The sequence below is a fragment of the Cyanistes caeruleus genome, chromosome 3 (assembly GCF_971803275.1).
Source record: "Cyanistes caeruleus chromosome 3, bCyaCae1.hap1.1, whole genome shotgun sequence".
Classification (NCBI taxonomy): domain Eukaryota; kingdom Metazoa; phylum Chordata; class Aves; order Passeriformes; family Paridae; genus Cyanistes; species Cyanistes caeruleus.
This window is the reverse complement of record NC_141703.1, coordinates 96653167-96680058: the sequence shown is the minus strand read 5'-3', so window position 1 is coordinate 96680058 and position 26892 is coordinate 96653167. Positions and strand designations below refer to the sequence as shown.

The following is a 26892-nucleotide window of genomic DNA, read 5'->3' as shown; positions in this document are numbered from 1 at the left end:
ACTTGCCAGTGGATTTAGGCAGTGGGCCCAGGAGGGTCCTGGCTGGAACGATTAGGGGAGAAAAATGTTTCCTTTCTGGGCCAGTTAATAATCAGGTCATATTAACATGTAAAATTTGATTAGGCTTCTGATTAGGAAAGAGTAAGCCAGGAGTTTGAAGCTTGTTGTGTCAACAGAACTGATTAGCTTGAGTCTGATGTTCTGCTTTCAATAAGGAACTGTTAATAAAATTATAGAATTATAGTGTCTGACTTCCTCATGAGGTTCTGACCAGGGTACAGGGCTTTGAGCAGTTGCTAAGTATCACAGGATATGCACTGGGACTTTGTAAACAGCCAGGCAGAAGACTACCAAGTCATTTAGTTAAAATAAACAATGATAATAAAGGAGTAGGGAAATCTCTGTCTTCAATGAGCGAGGTAAAACTTGCATGTTGGGAAAATACCACTGGGTTGCTGTCATTTGCCTGAGGTGACCAGTTGGAAGGGCAGCTGTCCTGCTGGGGGGCCCTGAGCTCGCTGTTGTACAAGGCTTTATTTGCAGAATAGCCCAGTTCAGTGCTGAAAATGTTCTGAACAATTCTGCCAATTGACCCTTTTGACTGGAAAGCATTGAGGTAATGTCACCCACACCTTGGGAACGGGCTCACTGCGTGCAAGGAGAAACTGCCAAAGTGATGTGACCTGGGATGGTAATTGCATTTGAGTTCTTACTGAGAACAGGTTTCAGAAGGACAAAATAATGATTGTAATTTTTTTATTGTAATTTTTATTGAGCCTGGCTACTTTTAGCCAGCTCTGAGAAATGGCCAGCAGATCTTCACATACAGCCACTGCTGTTCTGTGATACAAACCACTGTCACAGAAAATCAGGGTACTGACTGTTAAAACCATATTGCAAATGCCTAACATTTAGAAATATAAATAATGCTTAGCCTACTTTTCTCATCAGGATAGGATCCAGTGACAGTGTGATTAATCATAGGCTGTTCAGCATCAGTAGGGGGAAATGAAACCTATTAATGCTGCCGTGTTCTCCAGGCACCGAGGCTGTACTGGGAGGAAATGATCTCTGACGTGAGGGAAGACAGACTCCTAATTCAACACACAAAATTCCACCTGCTGTCAAGAATGATTAGGGATCAGAACAGTATCTGAGGGTATCTGTGGTGAGTGCTTGATCTTTGTGGCTAATAAAGTTAACTGTCTACAGCCAGACCCCCATTAAAGTTCTGTGTGGTGTTTGACATTGTGCCTGCAATCTCCCCTGCCCCAGATAAGTAGGAGCAGGACAACTGGTCACTGGTCCCTTGGAGGATGCTCACTCACTACTGCAGGCACCAGCACTGTGAAAGGTGCACATTGCTCTCAGCTCAGAGCAGCAAGCTCTTCTGCTTGTTACTTCAGACACTTTCTGGATGCTGTCTCTAAGCAGTGATTTGCCCTGCTGCCATCATCACCACCATCATTAACAATGCTCCTCAACTTCATTTTGGGGGGCAAGGAATGGGAACAAAGCAATGTTTCTTCTACATCTTTGAATGCCAGCACTGTGGACTTAAATAAAGACATCTTCTGTTCTGTGTTATAGCCAGGCTACCTCTGTCTACTACACAGATTATTAATTTTTGCATTACCTCTATGGATTTTGTCCTCCCCCAGAACACTTTGAGTTAACCTTTGGAGGGGGGGATCAGATGTCCTGCTGGAATGCCAGGTCTTGGATTCTAATGAGTCTCCAGGAAAAGGTGTAGATTGTCTGAAGGGCACACCAAGGGCACTGCAATCCATCAGCTGAGAGAGAGCAGGATGGTGATGATGTGAACAGAAGCAGTTATGTGACAAGAACAGAAACAGTGTGACAAGCTGCTGTCACATGCACGCTCCTCATGCAGATGACAGGGAAATGCTTGTGCTTAACTGGATCCAGGTAGTGGTACCAAGGCTCCCATATGGAGTGATTTGTCCTGGACGACAGGTAAGCTAAAAATAACCAGGCAGCTGTAGGGGAGTTTGTCTTGCCACTTTCCCTTCAGTTAAGGAACTGCATTAGTAAAGATGAGATTGCTTCATTACTGTTATTGAACCCACTGAATTTGGGTAGCAAATTTGGATGCAGCAGCACTGGGACCAGTGGAGAAGCAAAAACAGAAACACATTAATTTGGGAGGGGAATGGCTAGAGGAAAGGAGGTACAAGGTGAATAACAGGGTTAAGAAGTGGAGAAATGGAAGCTAAGATAAAAATCAGGTACAAACCAAAGGAGGGCAGATTTTCCAGATATAAGAGTATGAGCTTTTACAGATGTCACTGTAGCTGTCCCACTGGCCTCAGGCCACCAGGATGCCAGGGGGAACCCTTGGGAAAACTCTCTCACATGCCAGGCAGGCCTGCTTTGGAAAAGGCTGGTGTAGGGGGCAGAGCCAAGAGGGATAACCTGCACCTTAATGTTAAATGCTGTGGGGAGGGAAGGGTGACTTGTATTTCAGAAGTAGTTATGTGTAATTAATAGGATTTAGCAGTGATAAATGGTAGCTTTGTAGCTGTGTGTAACAGCAAGCCAAATAATGTAAATTGGAAACAGCTGTCTTTTTATTAGGTAATTAAACTGTTTTATTATTTATTAGTGATATGTTGATTAATCAATAAGAATTACAGTCCCTATCAGTTCTATCTCAAGCCTGCAATATAAAGGAGGAGAGTCAGATCCTAAGGCAACAACCCAGCATGTGATTCTTCTGAAAGAAGAATTGTTCTGGACCTTGCATGGCTGTGTCTCCATGGAACCCAAAGTGGTAAGAAAGTGTTGTAAACATCTTAAACACCAGTCTGGTTACTCTTCCACTTAGACTGTCATCCACAGTAACCTGGAATCCTCAAGGTGATGTTTGTAATGTAAAAGTTCTTTCATTCCCATTTTTAGCTCATTAGTTCCTACATGGTCAAAACTGTCCCTATCCCTCAAATGTCCCCATAAATATTTTTGGTTCAGGCAGTTTCAGCTTATGGTTCCTGTTTTGGAACAGGGAGGTTGACAAATTTTTGTTTGGAACTTTATAATCACTGGAACTTTATAATAATCTTCAAATATCTCTGGATATTTAGTAGCTGCCATTGCAGACAGGATGGTTTGTTTCATTTATTTATATACTTATTTATATGAATATTTAATTTAATATTTATTTATTTTTCTTCATACTCTTTTATTTCTTCTTCCTTTGAAATATTATTTAGCTTCTTTTTGGAAAAATTCTCATTCCTGAACCATTTTCTAATGATTTTGGGTCAGCTTTAATTCCTTATGAGTAATTTCATTATTTGTTCCTTGGTGCCTGACAGTTTCTCTCTCACTGCCTCTGTCCTGATGCACAAGTTTCTGCATTAGTCAGAATTTAGAGTTTTCCCCATGTAGCTGAGCACCAGCAATACACAATGAGAGTTCTGTTTGTGATACTTTCACACCAAAATTCTTTTCAGGATGGTGGAAGCAGAAGCTGTGTTCCCCATTAGAAATTCTGTCAGATTTACCACAGCCACAATCACTTTTCTTTGGCCATGTCTCTGCCCTGTGCCCAGCCAGTAACAAATGGCCATGCCTTATATGTCAAGTGGATTTATTAAGAATGCTGAGTAATGCATTTTTATGCTGGATTACTTATTACACTCGTGTTTTGTGTCAAGAATTAGTTGGAAGAAAGAACTGAGTGCACTAAAACACCATTTGAGAGGGTTATTGGTTAGTAGTACCTTGAAATGCAGTTCAATGCTTTTCTTCATGTAAATTCATGTATATCTTTTGTACTGAAGGTGGAATAATTACAATAAAGGCAATATTATGTATATTCAGGAAGCTGAGCTATTTAGGTTTAGTTACCCTATCTCTTAGAGCCGAAGACACTCATCCTGTCCAGCCTAATTATTTCCTCAGAAGTTTTTTCTTTCCTTTCAGTTCATCTCTGAGCTGAATTGTACTGATTGAAGAAATGCAGATGTTTAAAAAGTTCTCTTGGTACCTGCTGCTATATTGAAGCTGAATTGGTGCTTCAGCCAGTCCTGCTCCAGCTACTGCTGGTTCAGCCATCAGACCTTCCTTAAAACTCCATGAGCAAATGCAACCTGCTTAATGTCAACCCTCTGCACACCTTCTGTGGTGGCTGAAGTTCCTTTCAGCATTTCCATCCTGCTGCAACTGGAATTAGACGGATTTGTTAATTGCTGAATTTACCTCTGCCCAATACTGTAGGCTGCTCCCTCTCTGCAGCTACACGGAGAGATCTGGTGGTTTCCTCTGTTAGAACTCAGTAGCAGCATTGTAAAGGATTGCTCTGACTGCCTTGAGCCCCAGATCCCTGTGTGGTGATAACTATGAGCACCTTTTAGCTCATCTAAGTGCAGAGAAACATATTCATAATGAGGAGAGAGCAAATGTTTGCAAAAGTGCTCCAGGGAGAGCAGTAGAGAGAGCATTCGGATGGAGCAGCACTCCTGTCTAAGGGCTGCATCCTTGGAGGATGCTGCTGACCACAGCAACATTCCCACCTCAGATTCTTCTTTCTGCTTTTTTTATTTTTTGAAGATTTGCACTTGGAAAGGTATTTAGCTTTCATTTAAGGTACCTTTTAGTGAGTTATTCTCCTGCTTACTGGCGGTTTCACTCTTCCATTCTCTCCCACACCCCTTTTTGAAGGATCAAACAACTGATTTTTTCAGTCAAAGGCAGAGTGAGAGGAGATGGTCCACAAATATGACTTTTCTCAGTCTGACTACTGATGACTTTGGTTGCCAAACTCATAATTCTTATCCTTGCCTTGAATATGTGTAAAAATTTCAGTGAAAAACTGCTTTTCTGCTGTTGTTCCTGATGTGGTTTGGATTAGGAAAATCTGGGATGCAGTGCTGTGCAGAAGAGAAACAGCAAACCTGGACTGCACTGCACAGTGGGTTATTTCAAGTGCAGTGGGTGGGGGTAGAAAGACATTGCATTTAGAATAGATACTACACTTGACAAGAGACAAAAGCTGAGTATTCCACACACTGCTAACCTTGCTAGCTTTAATTTTATCAGAAAGTCTGTTGAGCTGATTTCCATATCCTGTTTCTTTCTGTTCAGTGAGTGCACTCTCTTTGGCCAGTTATGTTTGTTGTGTGATTTACTTCCCTAAATTCATGGAAATGAGTATTATCTTTCTTTATTTGCAATAATAAAACCAGAGAAAGCTTTTATATCAACATGGACAAAATCAAATTTGTGAAAATATTTTGTCTTTATGAGGGTTTTATTTGAGTCTTTAACTCATTTAATTTCCTGAATTTAGATTCAATTATATGTTCTTCCTTTAAACTGTATTCTGTTGTCCATGCTAGAATAGCTTTTCTTGTGACAGATGCAGATATTAATGAAAACTCTCGATCTGGTGTGTAGATTATTGAACACTTACAACACAACCTGAATTTGTAATTGTTTTCTAGCCCTGGAGAAAACAAACTGACATCAGAGATGTGCCTATTCAGTCACTTAACTGATCTGGAGAGAATCTCAAGGGGCAGGCGGGGAATGGATTAGGGTGATGTGAGTTTGATCTGAGGGAAGCATTGTTCTGGATTTGTAGTTGGTCTCTTTTATTATAAGCTTTATTATATAGCTTATTATATAATTATTGTTCTATTACTATATTATGTATCATTCTATAATTACTCAATTATTATATTGCAGAATATATCTGAGTGAAATCGAACATAGGTTTGTATTGAAAGAGAGACTCCTTTTTTCTAGAAAAACAAGATGGATGGAAGTCACTATATTTAAATATGATTTAATTTGTTACTGTTTAGAGCAATAGGATGTTACTTCTCTCTGCTCTCTCAAGTCTAGGGCTGGGTCTCATGCAATAAATCCTTGCATCACTACTATGTGGACTGAATATAGGAAAAAAGATCACATTCTTAAACCTAAGACTTGTGCTGGCATTCCAGTACCTAATGATATTTATTTAACATTATTTCTAATGCTATGAGTGACAGGAGAAAGGTTAGATGAGAAGAAAAGGCACAGTGGTGTGCATGGCTATATGTTATGGCATTACAGTTGAGCCTTTGGAGTGTGGGTTAGATTTTTGCGCAATTTTCCCAAAACAGTGAAACTCCAGGGGACTCCAGAACTATGGAAGTGAACACATTGAAGCCCAAACACAGGAAGCTTGGTATGTTTCTACCTTTTTCCCTGTTTCACAGTCTATTTCATGTCTGTGTTGTGTTTAGTTGCTGGTATTTACTAGGTGTCCTGCAAATGAAGAACTGATGGTGAGGGCAGCAGAGAATCCATCGGTACTGAACAGGAGATGTGGCAATGGGCACAGGGAACAGACTCTGACAGAGGCCTTGGCTCTAACACCAGGTGGAGCATGGGAAGAGACAAAACTCTTGGTGGAAACAGGGGAGGGTGAGTGACAACAGAGGTACATTGCTGTTTTCTCACTAAGAAACAAAATTCCCTAGTAATTTGTCAGGCTATACCTTTTCAAGCTGAAATTCATTACTACATCATAGTGAATTCCTTGCTACAAACAGAATAAATGTCTCTATTTAGAATGTAAATGAAAAAATGTATGCATTACAAGACATTTTAAGACTTGTGAGTGGCTGGGTGGATGAAGTTAGTCTTATTTTAGAAATTGGCTTTGACATAATTTGATAATAAGTAATAGGCTTATTTTCTGATTCTCTAATAACTTGAAATGCAGCAAATCTTTACTGAATGTGTGAGCTGCATTACACATGAAGTGTACACAGGCAAGGGGTGTGTGGGGGGTGGGTTTGGCTGCTTGGTTTGTTTGCAGCCTGCCTGCCTCCCTTCCTACAATGCCCTCCCTTCCATATGTCAGCAGGAGAGGGGGTTGAAGTGAGCCTTGCCCCACGCTGAATTATGCCAGCTTGAGGATGTTATCCTTTTCTAGAAGAGCTTGGGAGCCCTTCAGGGGTTAGAAGCACGTAACTGGAAGCTATGTGCCTCCTCTGCTTGGAGGAGAAACCTGCCTGAAAATGCTGTATTGGACAATTCTTGGAAACAGACACCTGAATGCAGACACATTCTTGTCAAAAGGAAACCCAGAAAACATTTGCACAGATGTGGTTGACACAGGAGGTCATGATCTCATTTCATATGTCACTGCTTAATTGTAGCTGAGATAATTGCAGACATATGGATGTCTAAATATGAAGTCAACAGGAAGGTATCCAGCTACATGTGGTACTACAAGTAAATCAGATTTCACTGCAACAGCCAGCAGCTGAGGCTAATAGGTGAATATCGGATGTTCCCTGACAAAATTTATCACTAAAAATAAAACCACAACAAATTTAGATTTATTCATTCTTGTACATCTTTGTGGGCTGGTACCAATATGGATAAAACTCACATTAGTATCTCATAATGTTCAAATAATAACCAATACAGAATTTAGTTACTTATTTGTGTATTTTTTCCAAAACATGACAGGATGAAAACAGTGTCCAGGAAAAGGTGTAACATACTGCCTAAAGCATTTGGGTTGGTGCTGGCAGATCTGGCAAATGCCCAGAAAGGTGTGGATGGTTTGTTTCCCTGGCCACAGCTGGGTCAGCACTGTCCCTTGCTCAGGCCCTGAGCAGCAGCTGTAGGTGCAGTAAAGCCCTCAACAGAGGCTTGTCTGTAGGAACAGAACCAGCACTTAATGTCCCTGAGCTTTTCCTTTGATAGGGTTATCCCCAAGTACTCTTTTTTCCCTCTCTTTGCAGAAGGCCTTACCTTGGGGCCACACCATTATCACGTCTCTGTGGCTCATACCCACTGCAGCAAAGATACAGCTTTGGTATTTTTGCTTCAGAGGACTCTAGAGCTGCTGGAGTGTTGTTGCAGGATTCTGCCTTTGCTGCATGCATTGGTCTGTTCCAAGCTCAGTGAGTTTCCTGCACAGCTATGAACAGACACCACTAATTACATTATTTCCTGACTGTAAAGCTAGAGGATGGGCTCTCCTCTGCTGCCTCCTGTCATGCTTTTAAACCATTTGTGAGCAGGGATTAGTTTTTGTTCCTGTGTGTAGTGAACTGGGGTTGAACTCCTGTGGTGCTCACACTCAGATTTGGGCACTCCACCCCAGATTCACTGCTGGGGTGAATGATTCGTGCAGGTCACAAGCACAGACCCGCATGATGAACTCTGGCGAGGCTTTGTGTGCCAGCTTGTGCTTTTGTTGTTGTTCCCAGGTGCTGTGGGCCAGGAGAAGCTGCACAAACCCACACCCATCACCCCATGACTTTCCCTGCCAGCCAGACTCTCTGGGGGTGTATTTGCAGGACCAAGGGCAGCAGCAGGAGCAGCAGCTCAAGCTCTGGCTCGCGCCTTCCCTCGGGCTCACACGTGTTCTTGTAAACTGAGATTTCACACAAGCCAGTGAAGACATACTTCAGTTTTATTGTTGTTTAGGCATGGATAGAAACATTAATTCTTTTGCACTCCTGGTTCTTGAAACTTGCCTATAGTGAACTCGGAGCAGTGAAAAGCCCAGCTCCTCGGACTGACGATTTAAAGTGCATAGGAGATCAAGCAGAATCCCAAAAGGCGAGGAGTTGTTTATATTCCTTTTTCTGTAGCTGTGAAAGTTGAAGGACTTTTTTTTTTTTTTCTTCTTGTTTGCCCTATATTCCCCTGACAGTGGTATGAAAATTTTCAGCCCTTCCCTATGCTTTCCCTTTGGAGTTTTTCCCTATCTTTGGAAGATTCCTCTCTGTATTTAAGAATTATTTGTAGTGTTATAAAGAAAGAGAGGTGATAGATGCACGCTCCTTGACAGGGCTCTGGTACAACTTTTCCCATTCAGAGTCATGCCCACTGAATTTGTTTTCTCTTTTAAAAAAACGTGTATCACTTGGCAGTGTTCTTGCACCAAAAGAAAAAGATATATTTATATATAAAGTAACTTTTTTGTGTGTTCACGTTTTATTTTGGAAAAACAGGTGTTTAAAAATTTTAGAATTTTTTTAACAAAATTCTAAAAAGAAAAAAATCACAATATTTACAGAGATAACAGAATGGCTTAGCCATGCAAAACAAATTACTTTGGTTTTTCCCCCATTTTACTTTGGTTTAAATATTGACCAAGATTATAATTTTTTTTTTCTTTTTGCCAAATAAAACAGTAACAAATTAAAGTTTAGAGGCATATAACAGGATTTCCCTCTAATATTTTATACAGCATAGAGTTTATAGGACATCTTATGTATTTAATCCATGCCAATGCACTACAGGAAGCTTTTATTAAGACATCAGTCACTACTGCCCAGACATTTAACATTTTACAAATTTACAAGTAACAGTGTTTTCTGCCCCCTAAATAATGCAAAAGTGGCAAAATACATTTCCTAACGTCCATCTTTTTCTTTTATTTATTTATTTATTTATTTTTGCTTACCAGTCTATAAAAACTTACTTTTTCCCTGGATATTTGTAAATGGAAACCTGATGTTCTGCTTCTACTGTTCCTCTCCATCAAAGCTGCCAGTTACCTTCTTCCAGAAACTAACTTTCCAGATAAGATTAAACTTATCTCCCTTAAATACAACTTTCTATTGGCCATTCACCCTAAAACCTTTTCTTATCAAGTACCATTCAAAAAATTCCCTCAAGCAAAAAACATGTTTATAAAGTTACAAACTTGAATGTAACTAAAGATACATAGACATTTCATTGTTACAATTATATGTACTGTTTGATAAATTAGGTACCAGTTAAAAACACTAAAATTATCTCAAGGTGCATTCAATATCTGTAGCATAGTTAACAAAAACACACAAAAAATATATATATATATATATATTCTATTTTTGTGGGAAAAAAATGCAGCTTTGATATGACCACTTTTTAAAAAAAGTTTCCAATTCTGACTGGTATCTCTCTGAAAAGAAGGAAAGGTACAGTACTTTAAGGCAGCGAATAACATAAAGGAATCAAAATTAATCCACAATTCCAGTTCCTTATCCTAATGCTAACATGAAAGACGACTGATAACCATCAATAAAATGTGTGTCTTGCTCTAGAAGAAAAGGATTTTTTAGCCACCAGCTGTATGTAGGCTGGGAATTTTTCATAGTGTTCCTTACTCAATACCCAGACTTCTTCAGGGAAACTCTTTATTCCCTTTCTAGCTTGTTTAGCTTTGCATGGTTTTTTAAATGTTCACTGTCATTAACAATTTAGTTCATTCTTGTCACAGCTGTCACCCTTTTGCTTTACCACGATTTCAAAGAATGAAAAAGGAGTTTGACGTTTTCCTTTAAGACAATCTTACACTCTAGGTACTTGCTACAAAGCAGAGGCTTCACTGAAAACAACCAGAATCAGACATGTACCTGCTCAAAGGGTGTCATAAAAACAATTGAAATAAAACCATTACACTATACATCAGATTAACAGCAACTCCCAGAACAAAGCCTTACAGTGTATAAAAATAGCTACGTAAAAAATTTACATAAAGGCAAACAAAAAGAAATCTTCAGTGCAGACATTTACAAAAAAATATTTCAAACAGAACACAACATGGTGACCTATTATCATGGCTGTTGCCAAAATTAGTTTGTGGGGTTTTTTTTAGCTTGAGATAATTGTGTCTAAAATCCTTTGAAAACCTGGTAGAATGATCTGCTTAATACTTGAACCATGAATAGCTGTCACTTCTTTGTATATGTTTAAATACAATCCACGTTCATGCTTCAATTGGTCTATATGTATTCTCTGAAAATATGAAAGATAAAGCCAGTTAAATATTTTAAAATATGTTAACCATCACAACTACTCATTATCTACACTTATATAAACAGCTACATGAACAGTACTTCCTTCTGCAGGCTCAATGATGTAAACTCTTTCATGGCAAGAATTGCTGTTGCAATATTGTTCCTGGTAAATCCAATAAATTTATGTGGTAAGTAATAGATTTATGTTCATCTCATTTATGCAAATCTACTGATCTGAAGGAATACAGAGTAAATTATTAAATCAAAGGCACACAATGTCTTTATGCAGCAACTTTTTCAAAACCCAAATTGACTTGTTTTCCAACTTTAAATCCTTCCTAGGACATAATTTTGGTGTTCCCAATCCCCTTTTCCAAACTAGTGAAACAGTGATATTGCTGGTAAAGTGCCTACAACAATGCTGCATCTCTTTATATACTATGTAATTGCTCTACATAATCCAATAAATTCTAAATATTTAAAGAAAAACTTGTGGTTTGCATTTGAAAAATCTGAACATTTCAAACAATACTGACATATTGAAATTGTTGACAGTTGCACTCATTTAAATAAGAAGCCTTGTTATGTAAATATGAAATATCATAATTCCACATGCTTTAGACCCCTGCTACCTCAAGAAGCTATCCAGTGCTATTTACTTAAGAGCACTGAAAACCAGGGCTGTCTAGAGCTTTCCTGTGGAGGAGCTTACAGTGCAAGCACCCTTGGACATGTAATACTCTCCTTTTTAAGAATAGTTGACATCTAACTCAACAAACCTCTCTATGGTTAGCTGTTTTCCAGACTCCTGTGTTATCCTAGGGTCAATTTTAAATGGCCTAAACTGGCCAGAAGAATGGTCTAACCCCCTCCTTTGGGTACTAGGAGGAGGGCTGCAGCAGTGGTGTATATTTGTGTGAGCACAGGGTGGTGCTCTGTGGTGCTCCTGTAATTCCCAGCAGAACTTTGGCATCTGCCAGATCATTTGTAAACAGTTTACTTCATACAGATCCCAGCAGGGGAAATGTTCAAACCTGTTACTAATGTAATACATGGTGTCTCTTTCCAGGATAAAACTGGTCACAGTACAGGTGTGTGAAATTTGGACTAAGAGAATTGTTTTGTTCTAAGGGAAGGAAGTTCCTGTAAATATTTCAAGTCATAACTTTAAACTTCCTGAACTCTACCTAACCATACTCTTCATATAAAGACATACATATACATGTACACGAACCACACTGGTATATTATACAATCCTATATTTTTATTTCCTCAAGCACATGCATTAAAATAAAGCCAAGTTCCATTTAAATGTCAGGCTTCTTTTTATATTTGTATGTGCAGCTCTGAATTCTTAACTGGCCAAAAGCTTGAGTCTGTCTGTCCTAAAACTATATCACAAAACGACCCCATTACTGCCTTGCCTCTGGAAGGTGAGCACCAGACCCAGCTAAAGCTTTGATCACCAGAGAGAAATGGTGGACAAAGAGATCTTAATGCTGTAACATGAAACACTTACCTGGAATGATGACTGACACATTTTCTCTTAAGTTTCAGATTTATGATTGTTTTCCTCTAGTTTTTTGTTTTCTTCTATATTTCCAAGATCTTTGTCTACATGTTTTGATGCTGTCCTATAATGTAAAGGAAGGTCATTTTTGCATGTCCACAGCATTTTGTTCCATACTCTTATTAATGACACTGCCTCCTCCCCTCACAGTGAACAGAAAATTTTGGCAGTTCTGTTCTGAGCAGAGCAACAGGTTTGCATATGTCTGTAAATAGGTCAGTGACACCAGTGCTGTGAGTACCACGGGAAGCATTGCAGCAGGACTCTGTGTGTTTGATCTACCTCTCGAGGAATTCAGAATCATTCTGAGCTAGCAGACATTTAGTAAGGTTAAACCAGTCGAGGAGATCCATGTTTCTTGACAAAGTAATTGTGCAGCTTGTTTCAATAAACATGAGTCTGCTTTAAGGGGTACTAAAAACAAGTGTGGCTAAGATATCTTGATCGACACAGCAATCTTTTGTGTACTTGTAGTAAATGACTTTCAGAGCCTGTGCCAAACGGAAGCTCTTTAAATGTGAAGAAATTCATGAAAATTCTGGCAACACTGAAAAGAATAAAAAAAATCTCACTCTGGCTTGTAGGTCTCTGTTAGCTATGACTGACAAGCTTTGGGTAAAGATGAGATTGTGTAAATGTTTGAGGGGGGAAAAAAAAGAGGTATGCCTCATTTAAAATAGCAGGTCCTCCTTAATGCAAGTAGTGGTGATGAATTAATGAGTTAAGTGCTTAGTTTAGCTTAGCACAATAAAACCACTATGCCATTCACTTAATCTGTGAGAAGCCTCACTGTCTGCCAAGGTGAAAGATTCCTGCAGTGCTGCGATAACATTTTGAAGGCCCCAATTTTTAAAATGTAAATGGGCAAATGTATTTGAGTGGGACAAAGTAAATCCCTTGTGTCAAAGCAGATTATCGTATCTGCATTTTCTCTACAGATAATTTGTTTCCCCTACAGAAAAATGCGGGCTGCTGTGACAGACTGATGCATATGCTCACCCTTGCTTCAGGGTAAAGACCAGGAGTGACGCTGACTCGCAAAGTACAATGAAGACACAGGTTAGATAGTGTGACAGGGCACGCTGACACCATGCAGGAATGCTCCTCCCAGGCTGGGATCATCGCTACCGGGCGCTCCTGTGCACATCCTCCATCTGAGCAGAGGCCGGGACACTCTGCACGCTCCCTGAGGACCCTGGAGCGGTGCTGCTGGGGCAGGGAACTTTAGGCTGTGTCTCTGAAGAGCTCCCGAGAGAGTGCAAACACACCAAACCCCTGCCCACCGCTGGGACTGCTGCTGAAACGCTGCTCTCCAGCCTGAGCTGCAGTGCCAGGGCAGCATGGCATCCCAGATCCCACAGGCTACACCGAAAGGGACCGCTCTAAAAAAGGTTTAAAGTTTTAAAACTGCATTGATCTTCTGCTGCTGGTTTAGGGTGTCTCTGTTATGTTTGTGTGACTGACGGGAAGGTGTCATGCTGAAAATCCATTTACTGCCAAGATCTGAGCTCCTCTTTACTACAGGCAAATTTAATTCTAAAAGTGCTGAGATAGTATTACAAAGTAACTTGTTCTATGGTGGTAAATTTCTATTGTGCAGTAACAATCTATTTTTTTCTGGTATTCAAAACCTGAAACACATGACATGAATAAAAGCAAAGAATGTGAAATGCAATGAAGAAGAAAATTCAGTGCTTTGGTATACACTGACCTGTGAGCTTAAAAACCTTTCACAAATCTCTTTAATCCTAACAAAAAAGAAACAACCCCTCAAAACAAAATCCCTTGAAAATTAAAAAAAGTTTAAATTTAAAACATGTTTGGTTTAGGTTGAGCACATAATTTGGCTTCTTATGTGGCTAATGAGTCTTTTCCATAAATAAGTCTCACAAAATTGGAGACAATAGGGGAAGAGATAAAAAGCTGAAATAATCTGGACTCAGGCAATTACCTGAACTGAAGTGAGTTGGATGTGAGAATGCAGTATCATGCTCATCTGTCCTCATATAACTGCTCATGTCTGCTCTTGGAGACTGGATAGCCTACTGGCGTGGCTCACTGGGATTTTTTCTGGCCTTTTATCAGAGTTTTATAGTGGCCAGATCAGACTGAATCTCACCTGACACTAACAGCAGAGGGAACTGTCCGATCTTTGATTAGGTTAAAAGTATTCAATGACTAATGTCAGGACATTCTGCAGTGCAATCAGGTTTTGATTTTTAAAGTAATCTCTTTTAGTTCTACATTCAGTCAAACTAAATGTCACTTTTATTTTCCTAAAGCCACCCTGGACAAAAATGGGAGACTTAAGGGGCAACACTAACTTTGAAAGAGGCAGGTGCTCCAGAACTCTTTTGGAGGATGTTACTAACCACTTGTTTGAAATGAGAGTAGAAGTTTGTTACGTCCTGACAATCAGATGGATTTAGATTCTCAATGCCTGAGACTGAAAGGCAGCTGTTTATTTATGATGGTTTGGTGATCCTGCTGACCTGGCTTTTTGCTCCCCAAATACCATTATCTAGACAGATTCACCACCTCAGCACAAGCAATGCTGCTGCAGTTTCTGGTGCTATCTAATGGTGACATTAAGAGACACAGGAGTTATGTTGCACGGAGGTGTGGTCCACAGGCAGTGCTCTGCCAACAGCAGAGGAACAGCCGCCCCTGGCACGGCACCAATCCCCAGGGCTCGGGTTTGTAACAGAAACATCTCTAAACATGGGTTCCATCGCTTCCTGAGGTGACTTCAGCCACAGGACAAATGGTCCTTTTCCAGCTTAACATTCAACAGTTGTTCCTTACTTTTTTTGGGGATTAACTCCTGCCAGCTTGCTCCATTTGCAACTCAAGATCGACTTCCTCATAAAATCTGAGTAGCTGGGCAGTGGAGCCTGAACTGACAGAAATATTCCCAAGGATTGACCCTAAAGGGAAGACAGCCCACTTTGCCCAGACCTTGAGCACTCTCACACTGTCATTACCTGCAGCTCCACAAAAAAAAATCCCACACCTTTATATGCTGTTGTTCTGAAGAGTGAGAAGTTGGTTGTGTAAATATGAGCTTACTCACTCTTTTTTTTTTTCCTTTAAATTAATTTGTAAATCATGGATCATTCTGAGCTCTTGCTAAAATTATGACTCATTTATCTATGCTTGCTCTTCAGGAAAATAATTATCCTCAGGGAATCCTAATCAAAATCTCTCTGTAAGTAGTACCGAAGTGAGATTTTTAGCATTCTTTGGAGTGTGTGTGCTGTGGGGCCACGATTTTAATGGATCTTGTTTAGATACTGTTCATAGCATTGACTGTAATATGAAGACCATTTTCCATGATAATTGTCTTGCCTGCTGTAGTGTAAATACAGACTACATATAGTTGGCCAAAAAATTTCTGTAGGGTTTTAATTTCTGATTTCTTTTAATCTTGCAAGTTAGGCCTTGCCCTCAACACTATTTAAGGAAGACAGCATGCAGTGCTGTTTGGCCTTGCTAGCCAGCCTTGTGATTATGACAGGAAAGATGATGCACATCTGTGCAGTTCTGGGTGCTGAAGCAAGAGCCATGAGTTTCATTAAAGCTACACTCAACTGCACTGTCGCAAATGATTTTCTAGGAGCTAATGGTTTTGTACATCCCAATTTGGACTAGCTGCAACCTCCTTATTTAATCCAATCTTATTTTCTAATGTCTATCAGTAGGAAAAACCACAGGGATATTATAAAAATATTCCAGTCATCAAGAAATGGGTGACCATTTTTAATTTGTGTCACTTTTATATTAGATTTGTGTCATGACCTGACACTTTGAGAGATGTTTGGTAACTATGTCTTTTCTCTGAAAAGGAACTGGGTGAAAACCAATACAAATGCTAAGTCTTGTTAAAAATAAAGTGATTTTCTCACATATTTGGCCCACCACATCTGACTCATGCTTGTTTTCTATAAAGGATCAGAAAAGCAGAATTGTTATGCTTGAAGTGTTCGGTTTCAGAGATGCCAATAACCTCTGTCATTACTGTGATCTAAGAAACATTTCAGGAGCTCGATGTGCTCTAAGAGTGAACAACTTTAAGACTGCTGCTGTGATTCAGCTGGCCCAGCTGAAGTTTCCTTCACTAGATGTAGAACCCCTTTAACCTTGATCTAGTCTCATGTGACTGGAGATTTGGGCACCTCCAAACTCCAGGGACAAAACTGGGGCCAAGCTACATGCAAACCTCAGTGACTCGAGAGCAGGGGACAGGGTGCTGAGTGCACTATTTCCTTTCTGAATCTTTAATTTCTGCTGTACCCTCAGCAGCTTCTGGCAAGGTGAAAATTTCATATATGAAGAATTTACCTCACATGGGTGTCCTGCAATCTCTCAACTGAGGCCTGACACAAAAATTTTAGAAAGATTCTGAAGTGCTGAGTTATATTCTGTTCTGTGCAGATTCGTTTACAACACCCTTCTTGGAAAAAGGAGAAATCTGCAAAGAACAAGTGTCTGGCCTTCTGCTCAGATGAAGGAGAAACAAGGCATGCTGGGGAAGGTGGCCTCAACTCTACATTCCAGAGGAGGCTGGTTGCAGGATGGGGAATACAGATGAGTCTCTGATTTATGGGATAATATTCACACTGAAAAGAATATGTGGCAATAATCAGCTTTTCCATCAAGTGGAGCTGAGGCAGTGAGTAACTGTACAAGTGATTTATTGTGAATGTATTTCAAGGCTACAAGTATAATTCCTACTTAGTGTGGATGACAAGACAATAGAAGATTATACAAACCACAACACCAATAACAAAAAAAGTAATGTTTTTCTTGCCTCGGCAGACTCGGAAAGTTCTGTGCTGCTGCCTTCTCAGACTTTCCTTTGGCGTCACTTTGGGGATAGAGATTAGGTGAGTTACTGGTCAAGGGTGGGTTCAGAAAATAACTACTACCTGCTGGCCTGGATGGAGATGGGGGGGCTGTGTCCAGAGGTGTAAGTTGCTTTTTGCAAGGTCTACTTTGATTTCTAGGCTATGATTCATAATGAAAACTTTGTCAGAATAGGTACTGACATTCTGCTTGCTCCTGCAAGTATGGTGTGCAGAAAGCAGGGAGGATAACAACAAGATCAATTTAAAAATAGACAGAGAACAGGAGATTGTCAATGATGATATATCAATTAAGGGGCTTAGAAGCCAGCAACCATGTGTAAAATCCCAAGACTATTATTTAACTATAAAGGCATTTTTGTTTCCAGTGAACCTGTCTAGTCAATTTTAGCTCTAACTTCTCCTCTAAGCTTTAGGAAGAGAAGCTGAGCATGAGGAAAAAAAGTGGTGTCCATTTCAAATTACTCTATATCCTATCTTTGAAGCAGAAAAAACTACTGTAATTCATAAATTCATCTCATGCTATATTCTATGATTCCTGTCAGCTCTCCCCACACTACTCAATGGTGTAAGAAGAGATATTTTACCTTCTCTGCCCTTGTTATACTCAAACCACCTCATCCAAAGAAATCCAAAGCAGTGTACCACAGTTTTGTGACTCCACATTCACGCATTTGAAAAGGAATGACAAAGTTATCATAGACATTTTTGCAACAGTAACAAAGTGTGGGAGGAAGAGAACTATGTTTTTACTTCTAATTTTTTACAAAAAAAAATGCATAAGCTTCAGAAAAAAAAAAACAAAACCAAAAAAACCCTCTATAGTATCTGAATGTGATTCTGTGCATGGGTAATTTATAACAATTCTATATTTGATCTGATTAGTTGTGGTTGAGCCAAAGTCTTTATGTATTATAAGAAATAAAAAAAAAGAGCAATTCTTAGCTGATGGAGAATTCCTTGTTGTACTTTCACATCAGTGAAAACACACTTGTTCACAGCAAAATCCCACTGGTGTATTTTAGATTTCATTTGATTCAATTTTAATGGAAGATCATACTAAAACCAATTGAACTTGCAGACTGCTTTTACACCTGTACTGATTGGAGCCTGTTATGCACAGCCATTTAACCTCCCCTGCTCAGAAGCAGCTGTAAGAGCTGTCAGAAAGACAGCCTGCTCCTGACTGCCCTCAGCTCTCCCTAGAGACAAAGGAATGGGAGCAAGACCAAACAGGGCACACAGTATTAGCCAGCTTCTAAAGGATGGAGCAACATGGTCACTTCTTGACACCTTCCCATTTATTTTCTGAAGTGAGCCTCTGTGACAAGGAAGAAACTTGAAAGCAGGCAGGCATCACTTGAAAATGCTATTCTATGCCTATGATGGCTAAAACCTGGATTGTGATGAGAGCTCCTAGATTTTTCTGCAACAGAAGCTCTATTTTTACCAATTTTATTTCAAAATCTCAAAGTACACATGAACAAAACAATTAAGGATCCCTTTTCTCCCTGAGATGGTTGATACATATTCTGTATGTTACTCCATTTTTAAAGGAAACAAGCTAGCCAATTTCTAAATGAAGGCCGTTTCTAGCATCACTGCAGCCACACAGACTTCCACACATCATCCACACAACATCCACAATTAAGGACCATATTTAAATATAAGAGTCAGCACAGACTTGGCTGTCAGGAAACAGGACCTCATTACTACTGTGATCTATGAAAATCTTAGAACTCCACCTCCAGGAGATGAGTCTCATTAAGCATTAGGACAAGCCAATGAGAGGTACTAAGTTTCCTTTTGCTACCAAGTACACCTACTGTAACAGCTTTTCCCCACTCCAGAAAACTGGAATGCTGTAGAGGAAGGAAAACAGGAAAACATAACATCTCTGCTTATCACTGTTATTTTTGCAGCTTAGTATAAAGTTTTCAAAAAATTCTTACTTTGATTTCTTCACATAGAGCCAGTAGACAACACCTGCAATCAGAGCAACCAGCAGAAGGCCAACCACAATTCCCACTATTAGCTTTGCCTGGTCATTAACCTTTTCACTATTGTCATCTGAAGCAAAGAAGAAAAGTTAATGAGATGACCTATTGTAAAGCAAAGCATTACATACAACATTTCTACAGAATTTTCACCAGCAACAAAAAAAGGGATTAGAAAAAAAAAAAAAAAAAAAAAGTAGGCATTGTTCTTTAAATGCATTTTTAACCTTCAAGAAAATCACACCTTAGTCAATTACAGCACCAGCTATTTCAAATCAAGTCCAGCTTTAAGGGACTTTCAGGGACTTGTGCAGTGAACTGAAAAGGTCTTGAACTGAGACAAAAGTAAGGGCTACAGAAAGAGGAAACCATACATACCACCTCTATCCTCTGTCTCATCATACTCTGGAATACTTACTGAAAGGAAAAATGTTAAAATTAAATTAAAGACAACACATATTAGACCTGAACATCACCTTTAATTACCTATTCACAGCAATGACAGAAACTGGAACAGTGTTTGCCAAACAAGATATTTAATCCCATCTTTAAACAGAAATCTTTATTTTGTAACTCTACTACATCCATTAGAAGAATCTTACTCTAAACCTATAATACTCAAGTCAGAAATATTTTTGATTGAGTATTTTTGTGCTACCTTTCCATAGCTTCTCACTACCTTTCACCATGAAAAGGTATTTTAATGTGATTAAAGCCCAGTATGGCTGATTTCTGTTGTGAGTCAAGTCATACCAGTAACAATAATCTGGAATTCAGGGACTAAGAGATAGTGTTAATTTTGTAATACAGCAAGACCTCTGTCTAGTAAATGAAGTATTACTTTGCAGTATTTTGTACTATTATGTCATTCTATTATTTTGTAATAGTGTTTAGTTTTGTAAATAGAGGCTGCTAGCCAAGAAAGCCATGAAGACTAAGAGACTTATTGTAGAAAACTATCAATAAATTTTATGTACTACTGATCCAGAGTGGATTTACAATTGCTTGACTTAAGACAAAAAAGGTTAAATATCTTAGTATCAACATTACTATGCAGACCTACTCTTCATTTGAGTGTGATGTATAGCTACTTTATGAGAACCTGTAACTTTAAGGAAATTATCTTTAGAGGACACTCACTAGCAGAGACGTTCATGGAGGTCACAGTCCTTTCTAGCTCATTTTCTGCAATGCAAGTTAAAGTTACATTTTCCTCAGGAGCAATTACAATTTTACTGGAAAATTTCCCATTAACATATTTTGTCTCCTCTGTCTGAAAAGGTGAAAAATGAAGATTAGTATCCTTTAAAAACACAAAGAACAATACATGCATTACTTGTATTACACATTGAAAATGTTCAGAGGGAAATACCTTTCAGCTAATATGCCGGTTTTTGAAACAATAGCATGAGAAATACTACATTGTTTTATTAAATGATAATGTGAATATTTGAAAGAAAAATTTGGCCAAAAAAATCCAGTTATAGATAGTATAATGACTACTGTAAGACCAATGATAAAAAAGATTTTTTTCTGAAAAAGTTAACAACATTCTGAATTTGTTTTTAATTCAAGTATTTAAAAAATATATCCAAGTGAAAAAATGCTTAAAAAAAATGTCTAACATATAATTTTTTCCATTTTGCTGTTTTTCATTTATGTCACTATAAGGAGAACAAATGTTCCAAGTTTTCCAGTTTCCAGCTTTCCAAGCTATTTCCACACTAAGCATTATTTTGCCAACCTATGTGTATCTATCAGTACCTATAGTATCTGTACTGTAATATTGATGTGTTGTTCCTTAAATTTGATGTACATCATTCTTGGATTAATGCAACACCTAGAGAAAATTATTTTCAATCATATATAAAGCTTCAAGACAACTCCTGGCCTATACCTAAAAGTAAATGGACAAATTTTGTCAGCTACACATAACTTCTGTAGGCTTAAAGCAAAACCTAATGAAATTTAATAGAATCTACAGGAGCACTGTACATTGTACTTCCAACCAGACAGTAGAGAGGTCTCATTTACTTTTCCTCCTAAGGCTAAATGTGCCAATTCTTTGCATGGGATTTGGCAATCCATATAAAAATACTTCATTTTGCATATTTTCCAGGTATACTTTCTCCTATATATGAGTTCTTCTTATTAATCCCTCAGGATGAATGCATTATCGTTCTGTTTCCAGTGAGAAACAACAGGTATAACCATACAAAAACAACTATAAATATTAGGATAAAAGCTGCAAAGCTCATAAGGAGCTACACTGCATGTAACCTCTGATTCACACATGCCAAATTTCATCACATTTCACTCAGTTAATGCCTACATCAAGTACCCATTTGCTTTCTAATGTAAGTTCTGCCATTCTACTATTATTTGCAAATTCTTTATGCAATGGCAAAATCAGCACATTACCCAGATAAAATGACTAAGTACCTTCATTTAAAAAATGCATATTTCATTTGTAACCTTTTCTTTTTTCTTCCAGCTTCAGCTTGTAGCCAGTGTATCTCCTTTGCCTTCACACATTCTATTCAAAAAGGCCTTATCATAAAAAAATCATCCATGTAAGCACCATGTAGCTACAGCTACCACACTTAACCTTCACTTAGATAAAAGAAAAAGACTTTCCTCAATCTCACTATCTCAAAAATGTTCCTTGATTTTAATTTGCACTTCCTACGTGCTAATTTTTTGGTGAATAAAGTAATAAGAAAAATACTTGCTTTATTTAGGATGCTTCCGCTGCCCGTAACTGTCCACTGCACTGCTGGTTTGGGGAAACCTTCCACATGGCAGATAATTGTTTTAGACATTTTATTTGTGTTGGTTTTCTTGGTCATTTTGATTTGAGGTTTTCCTACAAGAACAATATTACAGTAAAGCTTTCTCTTTTAAAAGAACAATTAACAATTGTAACTATCTGCTTGCTTACCTTCCACAATAAGTTTAAGTGTCTGTCTTTTCCTCAATCCTTCGACCTCCTGCAGAGTAGTTTCACAGACGTAGTTTCCAGCATCTTGATACTGAAGACTTGAAAATGATGGACTTGTTTGCATTCTGGTATTGTCCTGATAAAGGCAGGAGTTAGAAATGACAGAGACCAACTCACAAGACGTTAACCCCTTAATGACAAATGTGACTGGCATCAAGACATGCTTTGGAAAATTAGAGCCTCACTTTTTTTAGCTTTTTCCCCATTAATAAGTACATTTGGATATACAGTATGAAAAGTGGAAACTGCTGGAGATTTACAGAAGCCATCTCCCTTCTTCTTGAACAATTTTGCTTTTACATCAAGAGCATAGATGGGATCAGTTATTAGCTCTAAGTTTTTCTAGTAGGTTGGCCAAGAGCACGAGTGATAAAACATATTTGAGACACAAGCAGCTCTCCTTTAGGCCAGGCTTACAAGGTCAACACATGCTCATAAACAACCATTAGGCATCATTACTGTAAGTTTGCAGCACCACAGCTTTTGCATAAAGCCACCTTCTTCAATAGCTTTTTAACTATCTGACCTCTCAGCCCTTGTCCTTTTGTTATGTTTATCAGAATCCAGACCAAGCACACCTCTGACAAAATGCATCAAAATTCCTCCAAATGGGTTTCTTTTCTCAGAAGAGCCTTACTCTCAAAGGGCCTTGTATAGACCATTTCAAAAAAGTTGTATTTGTGTTACAATATGCCTTAATTCTCTCCATTTAGAAGCTGAGCTGATAATTACAGTAACTGATTTTCAGTCATCAATGTGAGTAGATCTCATTTTAACCACATGCGTAAGACCCATTTTAACAATATTCTTTAAAAAGCCCAATGAACAACTTCCTTCCTTCCTTCCTTCCAAAACACTGAAGTAGCAGCAGTAGTATGAAGAGGTGAACACTCAGATGGAGTGTGAAATAGATTAATTACTGACCTTTATCCAAAACACAGTTGCATTTCTACTAGAAGAAATCGTGCATGACACAGGCAGGGCCTCTCCAATCTGTTTTGTGACTTCTCCGCTAGGAGTAAGCTGCAAATCCAAATCTGGGATAGAAAGAATATTTGTAAAAAGTTAATCTCAGAAAGCCTGGCCCATTTCAGAGGCTTACCAAGAAAAGAAAATGTGGCTAATTACACTCATTAAATTCAAGATTTCATTTCTTCAATAAAATCTAAGTCAATTTTACAAGGAAGGGAGATGAGAGAATTATTCTAAAACAGGCAATGCAGAACATTCATATTTTTGCTATAATTATAGGCTAAAAGGAAAAGCAAAACCTCAATAATCACTAGACAAATGGATACATTTTTTTCACCTTGTTCTGCTGAAGGAATGACAGGGTAGGCACAAGAAGCAGAAGCAGTACTTCACATAACAGTACGTGCATCTCAGAAAGCGAAGCACAAAATGCTCTGAAGATAGCTTACTATGGGGCAGGTAGAAATGCATCTTCAGGGGAGGTCTAGTGCAGGTGGTAATAAATAGTAATTGTGGAGAGAAAGGCAGATCCAGGAGTACTTTTCTTTTGTGTGACAAAACGAGAGGATTTTTATCCTCAGAATCTGAGGGGGATGGACAAAGAAGGTCAAAGAGGGTGTATGAGACATGATACTGACTGAAGGGTTGAGAAGTCTAAATTAGAGGGTTGGGGAAGTGCACATGAAGCCCTTTATTTGCTCTCATTTGTAATTTAAAATGCCACTTTCGTGTACCTCAAAAAAAGAGTCCAAGCTCAGCGTGACATATTTAAGCTCCAGGGAAATTGCAGTCAGCGACAGCTGTGTTTGATACAAGGCAGGGTGAGAGCCACTAACAGAAACATCAGCAAACACTGCTCTGGATTTTTTCTTAGTGTAAGGATTTGGTGGGCTGGTCATTTTTTAAAATTTTAATCCTACAGTGAAAGAAGAACAGAGTTTGCCAATCCCTATTTTGTTTCCCCTCTGCCTTGCTTGTAAGCCAGGTTGCCTGGTTGAATGACTAACACAGATGTGTAACACACATAAAAGCACACATGACTTCATCTCAAATACAGTACTTGCAGGAAAAGGACTGCAAAGCCTCCTTTTGGCTTTTAAGCAGAGCTTAAGGAAAGCTTGAGACAAAAATCATGGAAGAGGAAAGTGAGTTTTCTTTAACAAAACAGTGAACTTCACTACTGGCTTTATTCAGTGGTTGTCCCGGAAACACCGCTGTAATTAAAGGTGGAACTTCAGGGAACAACCTGTTCTCTGCAGTAGAGTTCAGCCTGTACTACTGGTCTGCAGCATTATTATCTGTGTCACAAGCCCAATGTCTTGTCTGAGAGGTCACAAGAACTGCACTTTCATCTGCGAATGAGTCAAAAATCTCAATGAGATAAAATGGCATCTTCTTTCTGTATTCCCACGGCGATTTCCTATCCTCCCTCCTGAAACCAGTAAATTGAACCAAACTATTCTCCTGTGTCCTCCAGAAGGAAAAAAAAAAAAAAAAGAAATAAAATAACAAGACTCCTCCAGTTATCAGTATATAGATTTGGATAGTGTATGCGATGTGTTTCTTCTTGCTTTGAGTTGCCCTTAAACACATTCTACAAGGGCAGAGGGTGGATGAAGAAAAAGGAAGAAAAGCTAAGATTTTCTTTTTTTTTCCCCCCTCAAGAATTTCCTTCTACATATACTTAAACCTTTGGTTCTTTGAAGCAAAATAGCACCTCAAACCCAAGAGATCACCAAAGACCATTCAGAAGGAATTCCTCTTGCATTTGCCATAGGAAGCAAAAATTCATGAAAGTTTTTGCCTTCATCTCAGGCTAGACTGACACTGAGGCCAGAGCAATCCTTCAGCCCAGTGCTCCTCCAGGGTGATCTGAGTGTGCCCTGCTGGCCCCTTTGTGAGGTGTCACTGGGATCACAATCCCTCCCATACGGTGGTCTTGGTTGCTGTAGCAGTTCAGGAAAATGTACAGTGCATGAGATGAGCTACATAACTCAGAGCAGTGTTTGTATGACTTATGAGGCAATACAGAACTAAGCTACTGTTTAACATAGGATCCCCTCTAGGAGCTTTACATGAGCAACTTGATTTAGCTTAATTTTCTGCCAGTTTATCTGTAGGGTCCACAAAGAAATGTGATGTAATTACCTTTACCTCTCTACTTAGAAAATAATCTCTCTTTGGTACAGAGGTATGAGGAGAAAACATTTTTTGCATGTAGAAGACTGTCAAAATTAAATTCTTGTCTCCGTTGAAAGAAAAACTTTTCTGTGAGAATTTTCTGTACATTTCATGTCTGGCTTTGAAATGTTCTTCAGAAACAAGCTCCTCATCAGGAACCATTTTCAATATATGCTAGCTCTTAATGTGGTCTCATTTGAAGTCTTGCATTGATTTCAGTGCTGTCTTTGCATACCAAGCAGGGCAGAGAAGAGACAAACAGTTCATTCTGCACGTATCACCACATCATGTGAGGATGGTATGGAATTAATGTGGGCAAGGCTGGAGCACACATTTCAGTTTGGAAGCTCTGGCACATCTAGGACAGACTCCCAGCATCTAAAGAAGGCCTCCGATGGAATATTGTGCTACATCTGGGAAAACTATGCAGGCACTTTTTTTGTTGTCTGGACTCCATAAATAATCTAGCACATAAAATAGACAACTGTAAACTTCTAGTATCTTGAGAATAGATTTTTCCATGCAACATGGTGGTGATTTGCAACATACAGGTGATTTCCCCTATATTTTCAATGGCTTTACTAAAAGACGAGACAAGACAAGACAAGGCTATAAAAATATCTATAGAGAAATACAAATGCTATTGTCCTAAGACCTTTAATTTACTGGATGGTTTGTAGAATGCATTTTAGCAGAAAGGAAAGCACCACAAAGAGGAAGTTCCACAGACCTACTTCACACTAGGTTTTATGTGCAGAAATAATTACAGAATCATAGAATGTTTGGGCTGGAAGGGATCTAAAAGATCATCTACTTCCAAGCCCCCCTGCCATGGGCAGGAACACCAACACTACACCAAACTGCTCAAATCCCCACAGCAACAGATAATGAAAGGGTATTGTGGGTTGAAAGAGCTGCTTCTTTATAGCTGAGGGAAGATACACCTGTCCTCTACTTCTGGGTGCTTGCCTTGCCTCACTCAGGGTGTGCTTCTACATCTCTGTAAGTGGCTGTAAACAGCTTTTGCCCTGGTCCCCTCCCTGTCAGATTTGCTCATCTGACCCTGGGCAAACTCAGTGAAGGAACAGAGCTGGCAGAGAATTCACAACCTAGTGTAAAAAACCCCAAACCCACAACATCAATCCTGCTCTGTTGCTCCCTCTGTAGAAGGACAGATCATGACAACCACGAGCATTCTGCTCTGCTGGACTTTAAACTGGGACATGGCTGCACAGATCCTGCTCTGAAGGGCAAGAGCTCAGGTTGTACAGTTTGGCCTTTATTTTCCATGGATAACACAGGGAATCTTTCACCCCCCACCTCAATTTCCTTCATAAATAGTTTCCCTAAGCATTAGGAGTAACTCAGGTGCTTTAATGTCAATTTTCAGCTTTCTGTAAGTCTCATAATTTACAATCAACTTGGAAAAAGGGAGCTTGGTACTCTCTACAAAATATACTTGAGGATTATGGCATGATAATGTTTTCTCATACCATCAAGAAGATTTCCCTACCTAGGCACCAAAAGAAATCAGTGC

At 39.0% G+C, this 26892-nt stretch overlaps 1 protein-coding gene across 4 annotated transcripts in view; it reads right to left on the bottom strand.

The window, feature by feature from the left end:
* Positions 1 to 9274: 9274 nt before the first annotated feature.
* Positions 9275 to 26892, bottom strand: part of ALCAM (activated leukocyte cell adhesion molecule) — a 114495-nt gene continuing 96877 nt past the window's right edge. The window contains exons 9-17 of one of the 4 annotated variants that reach the window (XM_086883209.1): positions 23127 to 23239; positions 22143 to 22278; positions 21934 to 22067; positions 20342 to 20474; positions 19580 to 19618; positions 19157 to 19274; positions 17150 to 17206; positions 12289 to 12403; positions 9275 to 10767 (exon numbers count right to left, since the gene is read on the bottom strand). In XM_086883209.1, the coding sequence (XP_086739335.1) occupies positions 12316 to 12403; positions 17150 to 17206; positions 19157 to 19274; positions 19580 to 19618; positions 20342 to 20474; positions 21934 to 22067; positions 22143 to 22278; positions 23127 to 23239 (818 nt within the window). In that variant the 3' untranslated portion in view covers positions 9275 to 10767; positions 12289 to 12315. Of the gene's footprint in view, positions 10768 to 12288; positions 12404 to 17149; positions 17207 to 19156; positions 19275 to 19579; positions 19619 to 20341; positions 20475 to 21929; positions 22068 to 22142; positions 22279 to 23126; positions 23240 to 26892 lie in introns of all 4 variants that reach the window. The other 3 variants (XM_086883212.1, XM_086883211.1, XM_086883210.1) reach the window with 3 other exon arrangements.